General features: G+C 48.6%; 1 protein-coding gene across 5 annotated transcripts in view; it reads right to left on the reverse strand.

Annotated features, from left to right (window-relative positions):
- Atg7 (autophagy related 7) overlaps positions 1-21,721 on the reverse strand; it is a 217,714-nt gene that overhangs the window by 134,972 nt on the left and 61,021 nt on the right. For all 5 annotated transcript variants that reach the window (XM_038318653.1, XM_038318649.1, XM_038318648.1 and 2 more), the window contains 6 exons: positions 21,074-21,218; positions 19,769-19,927; positions 16,865-17,059; positions 15,633-15,833; positions 14,033-14,148; positions 10,102-10,177 (listed from right to left, as the gene is read on the reverse strand). In XM_038318653.1, the coding sequence (XP_038174581.1) occupies positions 10,102-10,177; positions 14,033-14,148; positions 15,633-15,833; positions 16,865-17,059; positions 19,769-19,927; positions 21,074-21,218 (892 nt within the window). The remainder of the gene's footprint in view (positions 1-10,101; positions 10,178-14,032; positions 14,149-15,632; positions 15,834-16,864; positions 17,060-19,768; positions 19,928-21,073; positions 21,219-21,721) is intronic.

The following is a 21,721-nucleotide window of genomic DNA, read 5'->3' on the forward strand; positions in this document are numbered from 1 at the left end:
TGTCTGGTTGTCCCACCTATACTTCCTGCCTGGCCAATCAGCTTTTATTTAAAACATGATTGACAGAATACAGACAATTCTCCCATATCAGTTTTGTTTTGTTTTTCAAGATAGGGTTTCTCTGTAGCTTTGGAGCCTATCCTGGCACTCGCTCTGTAGACCAGGCTGGCCTCGAACTCAGAGACTCACCTGCTTCTGCCTGAAGGTATTTTTAAAATGAAGGCTCCCTCCTCTCTGCTGTCTCTAGGTTGTGTCAAGTTGACGTAAACTGTCCAGCACAAGCATTAAGTCAGAACTGACTGGCTCCTTGGGAACCTTTGAAAATGTGACTTTCAGCCTCCTGTCTCTGAGGTGTAAAATGGTGGCCATTTTACAAACTAGAACAAAAAGCAAGTTCAGAGGGGAAAGCCAATCAGGAACCCGAAGTCACCAACCGAAAGAACCGTAGTGGTAAGTCACAAAGGACAATGTTGAGATCCTTATGAGCACCAAGAGTTCCAGGTTTAAACACACACTCGGGGGCTAGCGAGATGATCAACAGGTGTCAAGGCTGATGACCTGAGTGAGATCCCTGGAATCCACGTGCTAGAGGAGAGAACTGACTCCTACAAGCTTGCCTCTGATCACCACCGGTGTGCCATGGCTCACGCACTCACACCCATGTACACGTACACAAATATATAATAAAAGGATAAGGTGAATGTATGTTCACAGTGTGCCTTGCACACACCTAAGTTACTTTCATACTGAGTTCTTTTAAAGCAATCAGATTCAACACATTTTCCATTAAAATACTGTTGAAAGTGGCCTACAAATTTGTGTCTCCGCTCTATGGTGTCTCACAGAGCTCCTGTTGTAATTTCTGTCTGTGGAATGTTTTCTGCTAAAACTTATGTGGCGGGAGCAGAGCTGGAGAGAAGGGATAGAGTAGACCTAGTTATGAGGCTGAAAAGGAAAGCAGGAAAGGAGGAAGGAGAGAGGGAGGGAGAGAGAGAGCAGGAGAGGGAGAGGGAGGAAAAATGAGGGAGAGGGAGAGAGAGGGACAGAGGGAGGGAGAGAGGGAGAAGGCGAGAGAGCACACAAAGGCCAGCAGCAACACGAGTGTCTACTATTGCTGTGATGAAACACCATGACAAAAAAGCAAATTGGGAAGGGAAGGGTTTATTTGGCTCACACTTCTCTATCTGTTCCTTATCAAAGGGAGTCAGGACAGAAACTCAAACAGGGCAGGATCCTGGAGACAGAAGCTGATGCAGAAGCCATGGAGGAGTGCTGCTTACTGGCTTGCTCCTCATAGCTTAATCAGCCTGCTTTCTAATAGAACCCAGAACCTCAATGGGGCTGGGCCCTCCCTTATTAATAACTAATTAAGAAAATGCTTTACAGCCAGATCTTATGGATGCATTTTCTCAATTAAGATTCCCTACTTCCAAATAACTCTAGTTTGTGTAGCAAGGTGACATAAGACAGACTAGCACAACAGGTCACAGGCGTCTCACCAGGCTCAAGCCATCTCGGCGCCTCACCCGGTAATCTTTACTCATGGTATGAAGTAAGGGCCTAAAGCCCTTCTTTCGCATGTACAAATTCAGTCTTGCTACAGATGTTTGTGTTTATTTTGAGACAGGGATTGACTCTGTAGCCCAGGCTGGCCATATACTAAGGCAATCCTTCTGTCGGTGCTGGGATGATGGGTGAGCCCCCTCACCCAACTGCAGAACTACTTGTTGGAAAACCTTTTCTCCACAAAAGAGTCCAAGGCTGTGAACAAACGCCGTAGGAAACAACAAGGCCGTGAAGGACCGAGAGCCCAGAAATGAGCTCTTGTGTGTGTGGCCAACTATATTCCCTCAGCCTGACAGGAAATGCATAAAACTTAGAGAGCAGAGGCTGCTGTCAGTAGTTCAGCGCCATCCTTAGACATGCATAACTCCCAGAGTGACCCACAGTCCTGCTTATGCAGAAGTCCTGAAGGATGTATCCAGATCTTTTCAGAGAGGCCAGGCTCCAACTAAAGAAAGTAAAGATCTACCCCATACCTAAATTCTTTCTACATATTTAGAGCCAAATAAATATTTAAATTAAGACTGCAAAGTGATGTCAAAGATTCTATTCTCTGCTCTTTTCTGTTTTTAAGACTTATTGTCAGTGTGTGTGTGTGTGTGTGTGTGTGTGTGTGACAGAGAGAGAGAGAGAGAGAGAGAGAGAGGAGAGAGAGAGAGAGAGAGAGAGAGAGAGAGAGAGAGAGAGAGAGCGAGAGCGAGCGAGCAGTGCCATGGAGGGAAGTTATTAGGATGCCCTGGTGGTTGTGAGATTTCAGACTTAGAATCTGGGCACTAAATCTGGGTCCTCTGCAACACGGCATGTGCTTAGCCACTGAGCCATATTTCTAGCCGCCATGCTCCCTTTTCATAGATGAAAGCACGAAGGAGACATGGAAGCAGCTCATACAGAAATCAGGTCAGTGCCAGGGGCTGGGGGAGGGACGGGAGAGGACACCAGCCCAAAGGAACTGTTGGGGACGACAAACGCACCAAGCCTCCTCTGTGTGAGATGCGACTGCCGGCGCTTGTCAACACTTATTAAGGGTACAACTGCTGACTATGAACTATGCCTTGGAAAGGTTGATTTAGAAATAGTTTATAAATTTGGTATTTTCAACAAGTTCATAATGCAGACTTCTGAAGCCCCCATCCTCAAATAATCACCAGTGTATCTTTCTAAGGGGAAATGGTTTTCATTTATTTATTTCTGGTTCTTGATGCTAATCCCAGGACCCTGTGATTGCTAATTCTACCAGAGTTATGTGCCCTCCTGCCCAGAAGAAAAGATATGCCTAAGCTAACCCCAAATATGTGTTTCTTTCTGCTACCTGCAATGTGGCAGGACCCTGGAGGAAAGCTACCTTGGCTTTCTTGGCTCCTGCCCTGCTGGTCACTGTCAGACCCCAAAAAGGCAAAGCTGGTAAGGTGAAATCTAAGCTGTCAAGCAGCCCTGGGTTATCCCTGGGCTTGGCTATCAGGGCTTGACAGACAAGAGACACTGCCCTGAGTGGCAGATGGGAAGTAGCAGGCAGGAAGTACACGGCATGAGTGAAGGGCGTGTTAAAGGGGTGTTGGAGGCCTCAGCACTCTGCCTGTGCAGTGTGCCCACACTTCACCAGGCATACAAGGACCTTCAGGAAACACACCAAGCAAAGGCAAACGTCAGAGGTTAGTTCAGGGAGTGGGCCTGGCTACGTGCCACCACAGAGTCTTCCTTCCTAGCTCAGGGTGCTGCATCTACAATGACCACAGCCCTGGAAATTTCCTGTGGTGGCTCTGGGCTGTGCTGGTTTATTCTGGAAGGGCTCGGACCGATGGCAGAGCAGGGATGGGCACCTCAATTGGGTGGTTGTAATTTTAGCTAAAGTGACTCCAGTTTTACACCAGGGCCCTCCTACCTCTGGTCTGTTCTCCACGCAGCAGACAAGGCGTACCTCGTCATGCCAAGTGAGGATGCAGGGCATTCACACGCACAGGCTCCGTGCCAGGTCACCTGTCCTGCGGCAGCTCATCTTGGCGTCACTGCCGTCCTGTTACCTTCCACCACGTTCCAGATGAGATAACCAAGACTCGGGGAAATGGCACAGCCTTACAAGCACTACAGCGTAAAGCCAGGAATCTCATTTCTGGTTTATTTTGGCTCTAAAATTCAGGTGGAAAAGCTGAAATGCACAGAGGAGGGAAGGAGGGAGAGGAGAGAGGGAGAGGAGGAGGAATTCAAACACAATGGGAAAGGAAAACGCAGATGGTAACACCTCTCAGGTGAATTCAATTATCTTCAGTGGCTTTTGCCCTTCAGTGGCTTTTGCCCGGTTGGATACAAAATAAATAGATCAGAAAAGGAGGGGGCCTTCCTCTCTGAACCACTGTCCTGGCCATGTTTCCATCAGTGCTCAGTAAAGCTAACTTTGGTGCCAAACCCACTTAGCCTCAGTGGGACCCTAAAATCAACTGCCCAGGAACAAATGGTCACCCCAAAGGTGCCCCGACAGCCCCTCGGGAGCCCTACTACTCGGGTGTTGCAGCAGCTCCCTTCAAGCTTGGCAAGGTTGCTAGAGCTTGGAGTCTGCATGCATAAAAACGTGCTCCAAACTCCAGATCGATCCTGGATGCTGGAAAAGAGTCTTAATCTCATTCTGTGCCAAGATGGAGTTTAGCAACAGTGAGCCCCGGGCACACTGCAGAGGTCTTTGTTTCAGATAACAGCTTCCGTTCCCACCCCTTGCTGCCTCTCATTATTGAAGTGGAGCCACAGAGGGACCAAAGAGCTACGCTGGAAGCCAGCCAGCATCATCTTTAGAAAAATATTGCAGGATACAGCTAACTCTCGAGATGTAGCAAGCACTGTTTCCCGAGTTCTAGGATTCTAATTTCCTTTTTGGAGATAAACTTCCACTTTAATAAAAAGTGGAAAGAGAAAGAAAGCCAGCACAGGCAACTATCTCATGTGCCCCAAACTCTGCTAGTGCTTAATAAATACAATCTATATGTGACTCTCGGGGGCTCCTTATTAAGTTGTCCCCAGACAGGAAACATGAGGTTCAGAGGAGATGGGACACTTGCCCAAGGAGAAGGCAGACAGCATGAGGGTGTAGTCAGATCATATACCCAGGACCACCCTAGCTTTCAGATACTTCCCATTGGATGGAGATCCTACCACACCCTTGTGGTCTGGTTGTCTACTCTCAGACTGTAGTAAGAATGAGTACTTCCTTGCTATCTCTGATCCCAGTGTGCCCTGAACATCTGTGCCTGGGAAGCACCTGCTTGGTTGGTTGGGCAGAGAAGGTGGATAGCATGGCCAGGTCAGAAACCACAGCAGCCAACACAGTAGAACTGTGAACCACCCACTTCTCCTGTCACTGCCTAGGTGAGGGCCACGGAACCCGAGGGGAGGGAGAGGAAGGAAGTTCTTTACTAGGCTACAGCTCTTGGCTAGGCTTCCTCTAAGGAAACAGTCTTCATCTCCCAGGGCACAAGAGTTGAGCATCCTTGAACCCCAAAATAAGGAGACTTTTTTAAAAATAGAAGGCCTGGGGATGGAGAAATGGCTCAGTCATTAAGAGCACATATGTTCTTCCTGAAGAACTGAATTTGATTACCCAAGCCCACATATATCAGGCAGCTTACAACTGGCTGTAACCCCAGCTCCAGGGCATCTGACAGCTCTAACCTCTGTGGGTACTTGTGTTCTTGTGTGTATGTGCACGTGTGCAAACACACACACCAACATCAATTAAAACAATAAAATTAAATCTTAATAAAAAAAAAAAGTAGAAGACTGAAGTCTGGGTAGAGTGGCATCAGAGCCTTAGCAGACAGGAAATGAACAGTGGCTGAGCCTCCAGCTCCCTCCCTACCTTACCTCACTCAGAGGCCTCCCAGGCCAGCCTTGCTCATGTCCTGCCCTAGTTTTGCTTTTCTGCAAAGAGTTAAAAAGAAAAAAAAAAAAAAGAACTCAAGCGCCCCAGAGAATCATGGGCTTCCAAGAGCAGACCTAGGGGAAAGGCACACACACACTCAGGCACAGGGCACATGCACTCAGGGACTTATCCTTACTTCTACTTCAGAGCTAGAAGTGCATTCCCCAAAGACAAAAATGCTAACTGCTCAGTCTGCAAGATAAAACAGGTCCTGGGTGTCTGGACACCTGTGGCAGGTCATCAGACCACAGGCTACTAAGTTCTGTCAGTCAGGCTCTCTTAGGGACCTGCAGACCAACTTCCTCGAGTATCAAGAGAGGTCTGTACATTTTACAAGACCTGAATAGGCCTCTATCAAAGTCTTGTAGTGCTCAGTCACCATTCAGAAGCCAGGGAAAGATAACTATGGTCAATTGTTGGTCAATTGTTGTGGACAACAAGGCTGAACTTGGAGTCTCCTAGGAGATACACCTCGGGGTGTGTCAGTGAGGGAGTCACCTAGGAGACACACCTGGGGCATGTCAGTGAGGGAGTCACCTAGGAGACACACCTGGGGCATGTCTATGAGGTTGTCACCAAGGAGACACACCTGGGGCATGTCTGTGAGGTTGTCACCAAGGAGACACACCTGGGGCATGTCTGTGAGGGAGTTTCCAGAGCGGTTTAGCTGAAAGGGGAAGACCTGTCTTGAATGTGGGTAGCACATCCCATGGCCTGGGCTCCTAGAGCACCAGCATTCATCTCTTGTAGGATGAGGGAAAACATTGGAGGGACCAGAACTGTCAGACATGCAGGCTGTTCTTCTTCAAGAGAAGGTAATGACACCTTTTTACCCAGAAGGCTGGAGTGGATGTTGTCTAACTTGCTGACCTGCTAGTCTGTGGAGAAGCCGTCACCTGAATCCTCCCAAATCCTGAGCATTGTTTAGGTTAATCCTGTGCTTTGTCTCCCAGTGAACAGAATCCATCCTTATGAAAGAGGCCCCATGTACTTTGCCTCCTCCATCAATAGACTCTATCCTTTTGCTAATTATAAATCCTTCTCCCTAAACCCTCACCCTGAGCACTGTTCAGCAGCCAATAGAACTCTTCATCTTGTAAGGCCACAGTGCTCTGCTCTAGAGATGTACTTTGCAAGGAGTTTCCACATAGCCCTCCATGAAAAACAACCCCTTGTTAGATTCTAGGAGTTTGGGCCCAGCACCTGCCCAGGTGGTGCTGACCTTCACCTCAAGCCAGCTTGCAGGGACCCCAACAGTCTCTCTCTGTATCCTGATTGAGGATACAGTGAACATGTGGCCTCAGGCTTCTGTTTCTTCACAGTCCTGTACTGTGATCTAAGACGCAACCTTCTGCCATGAAGATGAGGTGACTAAAGCAACAAGCTTCCCGTCTCTTGCTCCCGTGTGTGTGATGCACAGGTGTGCAGGCGTACATACAGGTATGTGCAAGTGAGTGGGAACCTTGATCACGGAGGCAGACTTTCTCACTTGAACCCAAGGCTCCATGGTGAGGCTGGTCTAGCTAGCCAAATGCTCTAAAAACCTCCTGTCTCTTCCCCCAGTGCAGGTGCTGGGGTTACAGGTGGGCAGCCATGCTCACCCTGCACTTACGTGGGTGCTAAGAATCTGAAACCTATCCACTGAGCCACCTCCGTCCCACGCTCACTTTTGACCCTTATTAAGTGGCCCAGAGAGCCTTGAACTCTCGACTCGTCTGCCCCACCTCTAACTGCTGGGACTACAAGCTGGACCATCATGCCTGGGTACCATTCTCTTCAGAAAGGTGCAGGTCGGTGGGAAGCAAAGGCATGGATAGTAATTCTTTGCTAAGAACTACAATCTAAAAATTGTCTGCTAAAGACTCCTGACTAAAGGAGGAATATTGTAGGAATCCATTTTCAGGAAGTTCAAAGTCTGACACTCTGTGTGTGTGTGTGTGTGTGTGTGTGTGTGTGTGTGTGTTCAATATTGAGGGCTTGGATTAAACATTTAATGATTTGGGTCATTATCTGTATGTATCTGTATGTAGTTTAAGCATTAATACAATACATTTTTTGAGGAAAAAAAATCTCTCCTCAAAGACAAAGTAGCTTTACTAACCCATGGGTTGGGTCAGAGCCTAAAAAAACAAATGAATGTTTAAAAAAAAAAATCCGCCACCCAAAGAGCCTGTTTTCTCACATCAAGTGGGGTTTCACGGTTTTCAAGTTCAGTGCCCGTTTTCTTCAGCTATAACATTTAGCTGACTTCGTTTGGGGACTAATCAAGTCTTTCAAAGTCCCTTGACAGTATCTGAACGGGGTCAATTTGCCTGTGAACCCACAGGGAGAAGCAGAGCAAGCCAGTGGCCTCCCAGGTCCCACTCAGAGGCCAGCAGAGAAGTCAAGGAATGTTCTCCGTTACACAATGGCATTTGGGAGGTGTTGGGGGTGGGGTGGGGGCTTTCTAGGCATCTCACTCCACTGGAGCAGATTAACAAGCACTCTCCTAAGGGCACTGAGAAAACGAGCCAGAGCCATACAGGTCATTCTTTACAAGCAAAGCACACAAAGGGACTTAGCCAGCTCCCCTCCAACAGGAAACCATTTGTCTCCAGAGGACGGAGAAGGAGGGAGAGGAGGGGAGGAGAAGAAGGAGAGGGAGGAAGGGGAAGAGGAGGAGAGGAGGAAAGGAAGGAAGGAGAAAAAGGGTAGGAAAGGGAGCAGGGAAGGAGAGGGAGGAGGGAGGAAGGATGATGAGTATACTGCCAGGCCCAGCTCTAGGGAGATGATGCTCCCTAATCCAAACACAGTTGCACAAATAGAGTGCCCTCCTCTTGGGAAAAAAGAAAAAAAATTGCTTAAATGGGGACTGAACAACTCCAATTAATTTTAAAGTTCTTCTTCCACTTTCCTTTTTAGAATGTAGCTAAAAATAAAAGCTTAAAATTTCAAATAAGTAACACACACACACACACACACACACACACACACACACACACAGGGCTTTTACCATATACGGTGGCCTTATTCTTCAGCCTTTGAAAAGGCCAAATGAAGAGATGGCCAACAACCAAAATAGCCCTTCAGACAACTGCAAAGGAAGGGAACGCTGGAAGGCTTAGTGAATGGCAGGCAATTGCCAGGCTCGCTCGTCAGGGATGAATGCCCATCGAGGGATGAGTTGCCATAGCACTTGGGAAACACAGGCACATGCATCTGCCACAGCCACCCTTCTAGGGAGGGTGCTTTGCCCTCTGGCCTCAGCACTGAGAAAGCAACAGAGGCTGCAATTTAACTTAAAGGAAGGAGCCAGTGCACGGGCATGACTGAAAATTTAATTAAGACCCTCGTCAGCATGAAATCGGTAAGAGAGATGAAGACCAGGCTCCAGGGCAGGAAAGGAGGCAGGATGACCTGGAGAAGACGTGAATGAGAGCAGCCAGGTCAGCCCGGACGCCAGCAGGCTTGTGTGTGGTGGGGGAAGGGCGACTACTGTATTACCAGGCCCTGCTGGGAATGTATCTGTGGAAAAAGACTTCAGGTCATACAAATGCCACACTTGGGGGCGTTGAGCGGAAGCTACCTTTCCTGGGGTTCTATGGCTTCCAAAGCGGAGGCAGAGGTACCCCTGGACCCTGGCTAAAGCTTCTACTTTCCTGACATGAACAGGTTAAGATTAGGAAAGCAAGTTTAAGACATGAGGTGGTGCAGACAAGAGAGACAGAGCAGAGCTGGAGGCTGAGGAGCCACGGTGCAGGCCGGGGCTCTGCCCACAGACGCTCTGAGAGAACACCAGTGGGCCTGGAGCGCAGCTTCACTGGCTCTCCATGGTGGTGGGCTGGTTCCGCCTTCTGCTGACTACTCAGTGGCAGAGCTCATGTTTGGTATGCTTGAGGCCCTCAAGTTTCATCCCAGCACCAAACGAACAAATAAGTTTATCAGGCAGGATCTGCAGGACACCTCCCAGTTATACAGTGAATGCATGGGACAGTAGAGAACAGCTCTCGAAATGTCACGTTGAAACTGCCCTCCCTTTCCCAAAGGTGGCGTGCAGACTATGAGATCCAGGACCCGCGGGCCTCAGCCCAGTGTCTTCCTTTTCAGCCTCAGGCATGAACCCTGCAGGTTATGTTCTGTAAAGGTCCTGCTTCTGGGTGGCACGGCTAACGGTCTGCCCATGCTTGCCCAGAAAGGCTTCCTGCCCAGGTAGGGTACTGGGCACTGAAGGCTAGCCAACTACTCCACATCCGCTGGGCTGGCACCCGTCAGCCTAGCCTCTGTGCCCACCAGGGAGCTAGCTTAGTGTGATTTGTAGGCAGGAAACAAGGCCCTGAGAAGCTTCGAGACCGGGCCAGGGAAGGCCACACACAGCAGGGCTGAGACAGACCCATGTCTGGCTGGCCCAAAGCCCATCCCTTCTTTTTGTCCTGCATGATGGAGTCTGGTCAGCAGCTTCACATCTAAGTCAGGCAGTGCCATGGGTTCATTTCCTCCCCACAGTGTCCCTGAACAAAACATTCTCCATGTCTTAAGGAATGCCCCTCTGAAGCCTCAGCTGTCCGAGCTGTGTTGGCGGGAGGAGGCGGTGACCCCACCTTCCCCTTCATCAGAGGATTGGAGCAGGACCACAAGTTCATTTCCAAATCACTCACCTGGTGAGGCACAAGCCCCAGAGAGGTGGGAGGTTCATTCATGCGGTCATCACTGCTGCTGGCGATGGCATAGCCCCTGCAAGAGGGAAGCAGGGGTGTCTCAGCTCACGTGTGCTCACGGAGAATACATGAGAGAACATCAGGGGCACTGGAAAGAGTTAGAACCAAATGCCCCTTTGCTGCGTTTCATAAGCTAGTGGGAAACTCATTCCACGGCAGGGAGGGAAAGGCAGTCTTTAAAACAATGGGCCGCATGGAGTAGGAAAGATGAGAGCGAGCTTGTCGTATCTCTAGCCAAGCAGCTTAACCATTAGCTGTGAAATGGAAGAGGACGCATGGTACAACAGGGGCATGCGAGATGAATTTGCCAAGTGCAAGACTTGCCTTCCTCCTTTCTTTCCTTCTTTCCCTCTCTTCTTTCTTCCCCTCCCTCTCTCCTTCCCTCCCTCCTTTCTTTCCTTCCCTCCCTCCCTCCTTTCTTTCCTTTCTTCATTCCTGTTTCCCTCCTTCCCTTCTTCTCTTCCCCCTCCTTTCTCTCTTTCCTTCCCCCTCCTTTTCCTCTCCACTCCTTCCTTTCACTGGCTCTCACTGCTCTGTGAAGGCCTTAAGGCCTTAACTCCCCCCTTTATGCTCATCCCCCTCCCTTATGCCTTGCCTACTAGCCACTGGGGCCCTCTGAGTCATGTGACAAGCAGAATACTGCTGTGGCTTTCTGCATTGTTTTTCTTGGAATTCAATTTGGATGGAGTAAAAGTGTATTCTAACTCCATCCTCTCCACCTGCACTACAGTGGCACACCTAGCGCAGATTCCAGAGTCGCAGCCTGGATGCCACTTAATAGCCGTCTGGGTCTTAGACACCAAGCCTAGCTAGCTCTGCCATCAGAAACAGGACTAAGAAGCAAGGTGAGATGGCGTGACCTTGTAATGCTGGCAACAGGCAGACTGAGGACCACCCAGAGTGGGAGGGGCAATATGGGTTCAGAGCAAGCCCTGGATCTACAGTGAGACTCTGTCCAAATCCCAACTACTAGTTTCCCCTCATAGGTTCAACAGGGGATTGGCGCAGTCGGCAGTTACAACTCTCTTGGGGCGGGGCCTGGCACAAACGTCTGAGAGTGAACTGCTGTGTCTGTAGTTCAGCACGGGCACCTGTTTGCCCTCAGGCCGAAATCACAGCTTCAGTGGAGAATGAGAGCTGCGTGCGATGAGATCATATGGGAAGTCTAGACCTGAAATGTAACAATGATACTAAAAACCTTGATGGTTTTAACCTTTGCCAGGCACAGAGAAGAAAGAATCTACACAGGGGCGGATGAGCCAACCGAAAATAATGGGCTGAAGCAAGAGAAGACAGAGAGAACAAGGATCCGGGGGAGCAGACAGAGTACAGTCTGGAGTCTTTAGAAAGAGCATGGAGACGAGAGCATGGGAAAGTGTGGTGATCTAGGGGACAGGGCAGAAAATTCACACCGCAGATGGAACTCACATGCTGGATGTGCCAGAAGCTGCAGAAGGCTCAGCCCAAATGAGCTGTAGCAGGGGGACTGCCCCAAAGTCACTGAGGGAGGCCACAAGGAGAGGCAGACCACTCAAAGGGGGTGCTAAAAGGGATGAGAGATGACTCTGGCACTGGGTCACCATGGTAGAGGACCTGCCTAGTGTGTGTGAGGCCTAAATTCAATATCCAGAAATGATGGGCGGGGGGAGAGGAGAAGGCAGAGAAAAAGAAGGAAGGGAGAAGAAGAAAAAGGAGAGAGAGAGAGAGAGAGAGAGAGAGAGAGAGAGAGAGAGAAGATGCTAGACTAAAATTCCATCAACTGAGAAACCTCTTAATCACAAAGACATTTTCAGATAAAGACTGAAATGCTTAAGGTAATTCTATAGGCAGAAGAAAATGCCTTGGAGCCACAAGTTTGGAGACACAGGAAGAATTAAAATATGATAACAAAAACTAAATAAATACTAACTATGTAACAATATCTTCTAAGGCTTAAATATGTAAAGAATTTTCAAAAATAAATGTGAAGACACTGCTGGTAGCATTCAGCCTCCTCTTCCACCTCTTAGAGCTTTACTCAGAGGTTTTACAGGCCCAGCTGACAAAGCTAGATTTCTTAGCACTCCTTCCTAGGTGAATCAAAGGATGCATTTTCTGGAAAGGGCCTTTGGGGGACAGCTCACACCAATGTGGCTGTTGGCAAACAAACAAAAAAACAACCCCCCCAAAATCAACAAAAAGCAACAACAACAACAACAACAAAAAGGACTCAAGGAGACAGTCAGTGGCTTACCCATTGTCTAAGGCTGCCATGACAGTAAAGCAATGGCTGTGTCAGTGTTAGGAGCACAGGAAACAGTGGTCTTGGGACTACTCAATACTCAACCAAAACAGCATATAGTGGTGTCGAGGGTGTGAGCTGATGTGAGCCTGACGGGCTCTGCAGAGTGGGGGAGGCTGCACTTAGAAAGTCCAAGCTAAGAACTGCAGGGGCATGCTGATGTCAAGTCAGCCAACGGCCCTGGATTGAAAACTGCAACAAGTAGGTAAGATCTACACTCAGGACCAACAGGGAAAGGCACCAGGCCTGCCCTGGGAAGACAGGGAAAGGCTGGCCTGTGCACTCATCCTTCCCGGGGCGTCCCTAGGAAATGAATGTGCCAGAGAAGCCAGGCTGGAACCGGGGACAGGCGTGAGCTTTGTGGTGAGAGTGAGTTCTAGAGAAGCGGCAAGGCAGGTGCTGAGGTGGAACAGGAGCTGGGACACGCACACCAGTCAGATCCCAATAGCAACAAACGTCTATTTGTGACGCCCGTCCCTGGCAGCAGGTTAAAGGGACAGTGACTTCCCTCATGCTACCTGTGATCTGTCGTATGGATTCTGTCCATTCTGTAGCTAAAAGGTGTGGTGTTGTTTTAAGTTACAGTCATCTGAAAATGCTTCTCGGAGAACAGTAACAAAGGGGCCCTACCGCTCAGCTGAGCTATCACCAACTGATGGATTCTGGGAAGGAGGAAGGCACAGTATGGAGCAGTATACCCACTGCTGAGCCCAGCAGGCTCCAGTGCATAGCCCAAAACCCATGGTAACACAGCTGGCCCCAGGCAAACTCAGTGGGTCCCAAAACAAAACAAAAAGTCGTGTATATGAGAAAGATATTTACAGGGAAGAACAGGGAGACGGGCAGTGGTGGAAGGGAGAGCAGTCAGCACTATAGTCATGCTATAAACATGTATGAAATCATCCAAGAACAAATCTAGTAATTTAAAAAAAACTCAGAAAACTGATGAAAGGAGTCTCAAGTCCGATGGCTTTTAGTTTGCTATTAAAGCAAAGGCTTATTTGCCTGTGAGCAGGCACCGTCACACAGATGTGATAACGGAGTGCATGGCAGCATCTTGTGTTCACAGGTGAGGGAGGCTGAGTGGCACAGGCTGAGCCTCTGGACCCACCTTGGACTGTGGACTTTGAACTTTATTTGACCAAGTCCCTGGACACAGAACTCGGTCACAGGCAGCTGATATAATTCCAGTGACACATTATACGGTATTCACATTACATACATAGTATACACAGTATACACATTATACACATAATATATATATAGTATACACATTATACAGTATATACAGTTACAGTGTCCAGAGCTAAGAAAACTACAATATACCAATAGAAGAGAAGCGTGAAAGATAGATGCCCTTACCAATGTCTTCCTTATCAGTTGTCCGAAAACTCATAATAATTCAAGAACGGCACAGGGCATACCCCAGAAACCACAGGCTGAGTACTTGGGTGAAAGAATTTCTCAGTCTTGTTTTGAGTCAGAAAAGCCAAGAGGCCGAGGGAGGCCGATAGAGCCTGAGGGAGACAGTGCCCAGCGATTACAGACAAGCACTTAGTTCAAACCCTCATCTCTGGGCTCCAGACTCACCCCTCAGGATGCTGCAGGACAGAAACCATCAGCTCCACAGCCAGGGCACCTGCAATCACGGCCAGGCCTGGGCGGCTCACTGTGCATTGCTGGTCCAGTGTCCGGTCTCTGGTTGACTAAAGAGAAACAATCACTGACATGTAGAGACTATTCTAGTCTAGGGAGCCCTAGGTGAACCTGAAACTCCACGGTAAAGATGAAAATTCCACCAGACTGGTGTAGCTGACAAAGGCCAGGCAGCCTCGCCCCATCGTGTCTTGGGAGGGTCATAATAGAGCAGAGTATGCAATTAAATGAGGCAATATGCTGACAGGATGCGTACTGTTAAGAGACAGAGATGGAGACATTAACCATCAGCAGCATGGCCTCATGGTGGCTCTGCACCCAGTGCTCCTGTAGATGAGGGCTGAATCACAGGGAGGAACAATCATGAGTAGCTGGTGACCCTGTCCTGCCATTGTCCCTGAGGTAATGGCTCAGAGTGAGAAGGAGCCACAATCTCTACCCTGCTGTCCTCTGTTCCTGCACATTCTTCATCACCATGGCTGTAGTCTGAGGACTTAACTGCAAAACTGCAAGCATTTGTCATGACCTGGCACCACGCTCAAGCTGTCACTGGGTCAACCCCACAGAATCAAACCTTCTAAATGGGGGCAAATCCTGGAGTCATTTGATGCTACAAAAATTTCATGGAATGAAAACACAAGGCTGTCCTGCCCTCAACCCTGCTTGATGGCAACCACTGACCAATAATTCAAGCTGCACGTTCTAGCATTTGATGAAGATCATTAAGCCTCCTTCCTCACACAAGAGAAGATGACAGCTCTCCTCTGTGTGGGGAAAGGAAAAGTCAGTTGTTGCAGAGAGCAGACTGGGTTTCGTAATAGCAGAAGGGGAGACAGGGCAATTCAGAGAACATGTCTGCCCTGGACCCCTGAGGAATGACTGCTCCAGCAGACTAAATAGGCCTCCTAGCGAGCTCACTGTGCCTCACTTGGCCCAGCCGGAGAGGCTCCTGGCTACCTCACACTCCACCTGCTCAACACTGAGCATCCCCAGGACAGATGAGCTTCCTCACCTAGATTGTCAGATTAAATACATGAGGAATGGTTGAGCGCTCAGTTTCAGACAAACAACAAATACATTTTTTAAATTCTACGCAGCTCTTGAATACTGTAAGAGGCATACTTTACATACTTAAAAAACCAAACCAAATCAAAAGGACACTTGCTGTTTACCTGAAAAGCAAAGTTTCTTGACAGTGTGACCGGCCTGTGCCCTGCCCTGTTCTACAGTCACAGAGAACAAGAGGCCTTCTGGATCACTGAGGATACAGTAGAAGGGCTGGACCAGCACCTCGGGCTTTAGTCTCTCATATGTGGAATTCTTTCTCTAAGGAACCAGGCCATGCAAAAGCTCTTTACTCAGCTTCTGTCACATGGCTGTGGCCACATTCATGCAGTGACTGTGGCTCGGCCATTCAGGAAAGGGTGCCAATCACGGCTCATGGTGGGATGATCTTTAATCAGCCCTGAGGGGATCCTGCCCCAACACGTGGGATGTTGAGCAGAGCTGTTTGTAATCATGGAATTCAACTTACATCTCCCGGAGCTACCACGTCATTGCAGAAATAGCAGCCAAGCTTGTATCCAGGGATGTTAGCAAAAAGTGAGGAGCCCAGGTCAGCAGGTGCCACAAGGTGGCTTGGGCAAAGGTCCCCAGCTCCCTGCTGCTTGGGTTTCTTCAAGCCGTGTCTCATGACAACAAAGGTGTCAAATCCCAAGGCAGCGTTGATGACCAGCTGTTTACATAGAAGGAATAAAAGGGTGTCAGGACAGACAGACTTCAAGTCAAGGCTAAGCTTATATGCGCCTACCTTTACTGCTTTCTTTTTCATGTGAGTGTAACTAGACTTCTAAACTAGTGTAACCAGCCAACTGAAACCTGCAAGAGACCTGATGCTAATACAAACCATCTCATTTAAAACCCCCTACAAGCACTGCCTTTTATAGACAAGGATACAGAAGGTCGGAGTTCCCCTCTGCCCCAAGGTCATGCAGCTGCCAGGAGAGAGGCGTGGAGAACAGCTGGTGGGTGCCTGCATGACTCTGCCCTTTCCTTTTAGTTCTCGGAAAGTTTTACTGGGACGCGATTTGTAAACTATGTCATGCCCACCATGTGGGTTTTTAAGAGAAGCTTTCTTCATTTGTATTATAAGAACTTTCCTTGGTTGTGATTTTTGTCATTCTCCATAATTTTTGGTCACATACAAAGTTTGAAATAATCAAGAAATGGCACGCTGGAGAAAATGTAAAACCACCCCTGACAGAGTTCTGGCGGTCCAGAAACTTCTGGGGCACTGCCTCTTGCATCTTCTCTCCCTTCCCTTCTTCTCCTTTGTCTCATACACAATAGACAGACAGATGAATGACAGGTGGCAACAACTGACGGACAGATGAGGGGTGGGCTGTGGTAGAGGCAGACATGCATGCTTTTACACAGAGCTGTAACATTTAAGATTCACATACTCCTATCTTATAATATGGAATTTTCTAATTACCATTCTTTGAAAATCTCCCTGATAGCGACTGCATACTTAGTAAAGCATCCTACAGCACAAGCCCTTGACGTCCATATACACCAACAGTAGCCCCTGCAAGGATTGCTAAGAAAATAGTAAAACACACTCATAAAGCCACAGAGGTCACCCTCCTTCCAGGGGGAGGGAAGGCTACGATTACAAGGCCACAGAGATCACCCTCCCTCCTGGGGGAGGGCAGGCTTTGGTCGCTTGTCTCTTGGGTGGCTCACTAAGCTCTAGACACACTCCACCTTCCGCTTGCTGGCTGCAATGACAGCCGGAAGCCACCGGCTCTCTCTGGTGTCCATTAGTAGGAAGATGACATCATGGCTCTCGATGAGCTGCTCCAGCTGCTCCACATCTCTGCGGGCCTGCTCCAGCGTGACGTCAGAGAAATTCACAGGATGTCCCGGCATGGGGATGCTCATGTTGAACCCGCGGGCATCCTAGGGAGGCAATGGTCATACTTACATCACTTACAGCCAGAAATTTTCGGGGCCCGGTGCTACTGCTCTTTCACATATCTGGGCCTGTGCTCTCCACCTTCTGCACTTCCTCAGTCATTTGTATGTGTCCGTCTGAGTATATTTAGATGTGTATCTGTCTTTATGTGTGTGTTGCTGAGAATAAAGCTCAGAGCCACAGGTGTAACACAGCCAGGGATGTTCACTTTCCACAGAAAGCAAAGTGTGCCTGGACCACAAACTGCATCTCAGTCTTCTGCATCCCACTGGCCACAGGCAAGTTTGATAACATTGGCTTTTCCAGAGTTGTCAAAACACTAACTGGAAAGATGATCGCAGCGGGTGGTAAGAAAGTCAGCAAAAGCTCAGGAACTGTGGCAGAGCTAAGATTCAAACAGATTCATGGGCCCATGGTTGATCCGCAGTCATCTCCAGGGACAGACTGTGCTCCCAGGTGGCATGCCTGTCCAATCCAGGGGAGAAGGGCAGATCTGTGCCTTCTTCCACAGAACTTGGCAGGCTTCGCACTGGGAAGACAGAATACACTGCCTAAAGCTGCCGAGCCTGGGCTTGGTACTGTGACTCGCTTGAGCGATGGGAAGAGGAGGTGGTGTGCTGTGCTGAGGTCAACATGAGACTCTCTAGCCTTTTATTCTCCCTCAGAACTGCAGGACCAGAAGACTGTGGCTCCTCAAGTCTCCATTTTGAAACAATCACATATGGGGCAGACTGGAAGCTGAGTCCAGCCTTGCCTAGTGTTAACACAGCCAGCCTGGGTACCTGTGGTGTAGACTTACAGCTGGATGCCACCATGCCACACTGTGCCAGCAGACACCTAACTAATGTCTCAAGGGTGGGGCTGTTTCTAGCCAACACATAGCTGGTGCGCAGTGGCTACTCAGTCAATGCTATGGAATTCCATTCAAAACTGATGCTCTTGAGGGCACTTGTGAAATAAAGCCATGAATAACAGGAGGCTTTGGGAACAGACAAATCAATATTGAGAGGTTAAAGGAGGAAACTTCTAGAAGGCAGGTATTTCCATGGCTGGGGCTGAGGGTGCTGCTTCTACCACTTTAAGTATAAGCAGAAGCCTCAAAGTCGCTAATGTGTCTCCTGTTGGGTAAAATGATCATGTATTCTACAGGTATACTCTTTTGACTTAAAACACATCTCAAAACTTACTTTTTCACTCAAGTGAGTTGAGGGTGCTGGCTAGATTTTGTCAGTCTGAACCTCAACTGAACTGCCTCCGCCAGGCTAGCCTGTTACCATGTCACTAGGCTGTTTTCTTGGTTGAAGATGATGCAGGGCCCATCAGCTGTGGGTCCTGCTACCTGGGGTAGGTGGTCTTAGGGTGTACAAGAAAGCAGGCTAAGCAAGCCGTGGGGAGCGTCTGCTCCAGCCTGAGCTCCTGACTTCTCAGTGACGCACTGTGATCAGGATGTGTGAGCTACACAAACCCTTTCTTTCCCAGACGGCTCTGGTCAGTGTTTTGTCACAGCACAAGAAAGCAAACTAGAGCCGGGCATGGTGGAGCACTCGGGGGCAGAGGCAGGTGGATCTCTGTGAGGTCAGGGCCAGCCTGGTCTACAGAGTGAGTTCCAGAACAGCCAGGGCTACGGAGAGAAATCCTGTCTCACCCCCGCCCCCAAAACAACAAAAACAAAACAACAACAACAACAACAACAAAAAGAGAAAGTAAAGTAGGAGAGTAAATGACCAGTCTTTCACCGGGTATTTCTAAAGTCGTATAAACAGCATGACTCAAAAATAGCAGGAGACACAGCAAAGAAGTCAGCTTCCAAGCAGTCTTTCTCTACACAGACCTAAGGTCAGCACAGTTCCAAGAGTGGTGCTAAGCAGCCAGCATGTGGTCTTACCAGACTAAACTAATACCCTACATCTTCACCACCAGAAATCCCTTGACAGCCAGGCAAGATGAAAACAGAGTTCCAAAAGACACTTCTTCACTTCTTCCTTTATTTCTACTGCATGAGAGGCATTTACTAGCTGTGCAGAGCTGGGATGGCAGCCAGGGCTTCATGCTTGCTGGGCAAACACTTTGCCACTGGGCTACAGCTCAACTCCAGTTGTATTTTAGTTTTCTTTGTTTTGTTTTGCATGCACGTGCATGTCTGTTGACATGGGTGTGGAACTATTATGTTTAAGTATGGATGCATGTGCATGCAAGTGCACAGGCACCATGGTGTGTATGTGGAACTCAGAGGACAACCTCAGAAGGCCGTCCTCACCTTCCACCTCGCTTGAACAGGGTCTTTTGGTTGTGGTTTGCTGTTGCACATGTCAGATTAGCTGGCTGTCCAGTTTCTGGGGACTCTCCTGTCTCTGCCTCCTTTCTCACCATGGGAGCACCAGGATTACACACACATACTTCTATGCCCGGCTTTATGTGGGTTTTGAGGATTCAAACACAAGTCTTCATGCCTACATAAAATATTACATGCTTTATCCAATGATCCCTCTCCTCAGCATCTCTGTAGAGTTTTTATAAAGCCATAACTGAGGTGAGGCAATCATACGATGCCTGTCTGGTAGGAAGTAACACATGTCTGAGCTTCAGTCACTAATACTACAGAGCCTCATTCCCCGGGATCACCAGGACTTAAACATTTAGAGTTTACAGGAAGAATAACATGACTGTCCCCCACCCCCAAATCATCAACGTACCACTCCGGGAAATATTTTCTGGAGCCGCTCTGCTGCAGCCAGGGCCTTGGGCTTGCCACCCTCAAGACAATCTTCAAATTCATACAGAGGCTGCCTCACAGGGTTGGAGTAGGAGATCTTGGCATTGTCCACAAATGTGACATGTCTGACGCCCCAGCCCTGCATGGAAAGAGGATACCATGGTACACTCCTGAGGAGTATGTCCCAGTACACATTTCTAGAAGTCTCTAGGAATAGTTTTGCTTCTGAGCAGCTGGGGAACTTAAAATACAGGAAACGGCAGAAAGTGAATTGTGCAAATTCAGGTTTTGATCATTAGAATGCCAACTTCATTTTAAAAGACAAAATAATTACATGCCTGGGCCTAGATTCCCAGTCATTAGATCATGAGCTATCAGAGCAGTGCTCACTCACAGAGCTAGAACGTGACTGTGCAGTTTCAGGGTTAGTGAGCACCTGGGTGTTTCTGGCTTCTCTTAATGAGTAACTAAGAATAAATATCAACTCCTCTGGAAACTCATTTTAGATCTCAGTTAACTCCTGAAAATGACCAGCAAGTTGTCTCCAATGAAGAAAATCCTCAGAGTATTTCTCCACGCTGGAGAAACCCTGCTTCCAACCCACCTCACAAGACGAGTCTGTGTTTTCTTGAGGCCATGGCATTTTCATAGATAAGAACATTTCTGGAAAGCTTATTAAAAATTTCTTTATTTTATGCATAGCATTCACGTGTGTAAGTAGAGACATGCAATGCTCAAGGAGGCCAGAAGAGGGTACTGGGTCTCCCGGAGCTGGAGTTACATGCTGTTGTGAGATGTTGTGTGGGTGTGGGAACTGAACACAGGTTCTCTCTAAGAGTAGCCAGTGGTCCTAACCTCTGAGCCATCTCTACAGTCCCCATATTTCCTCAGTTTTATGGAATCACAGAGTTTTAAAGTTGGACTAATAAGTTACAAAGAAAACTTTGTATATTCTATGAGCCAGTTTTTATAAATATAAATGGACAGAGAAGTGGCAAGACCAGCGAATGGCCTCGATTTCCTTCAGTCGGGACAATTCCTGGCCTCGGTTGATAACATCCTCATGTATGAGGTGAAATCTGACTATCTGTGGGAAGGGGACTAACTGGGACTGGAGGGGCATTCTCTGTCTCACTATGACTACAGATTGCTCTAAGGACTACAGAAATGCTGAGCAGAGCAAAGGAGTGGGAGGGAGGCACAAGGGGATCTAGGAGATGGAAGACAATCATGCTAGAGAACAAGAGGCACCGCTAGACAGCTGCCACGAGGCCCCCAAACTCACCATCAGTGTTCTTGCCACGTTACACCCCAAGGTGCCGGCCCCCAGCAACAGGCACTTGACGGACACGACCTTGTCCAAGTCTAAGGTGGGGACCAATCGCCAGCACATCAGCTTGAGATTCAGATCCACGGATGACTCAGCCAGCCTGGAAAACAAGGGATTGGTGTGCTGGTGAGTCACTGGAAAGAAAAAAAAAAAAGAAAAAGCAAAGGACAAGACAGCTCCTAGGTATGGTGGAGGAGAAAGTTTATTGCAGACAAAACAGAGAACATAGGCAGAGGCAGGAACATCTGGGAGAGTCCAGAGTGGACATGACCAGACTGTGCTGGGCCAGGTTGGGGGCGGGGGTAAGACAATAGCTGCTAACCATGAGTGGCAGCTTGGGCATACATGAGGTGGTGAGGGTGAGGGAAAGATACCCTCCCCCTGCTATGGCAGATAAGAGAACTGACACTTTCCATTACCAGCTGCAACACTTAGGAAGGCAGGCCCTGCACCTCACTATTGATGGGAGCAGGTGAATAGGCCTGAGAGCTTGGGAGATCTGGCCCCGCCCCTCATCTGCCATATGGTAGCATGGCCAGGGAAAGAGTCCCTCCCCCTTCTACTTCCATTGCCTGTGTCAAGTAGGAGAGCTGTCCCTGCCCC

The sequence above is a fragment of the Arvicola amphibius genome, chromosome 2 (genome assembly GCF_903992535.2).
Source record: "Arvicola amphibius chromosome 2, mArvAmp1.2, whole genome shotgun sequence".
NCBI lineage: Eukaryota > Metazoa > Chordata > Mammalia > Rodentia > Cricetidae > Arvicola > Arvicola amphibius.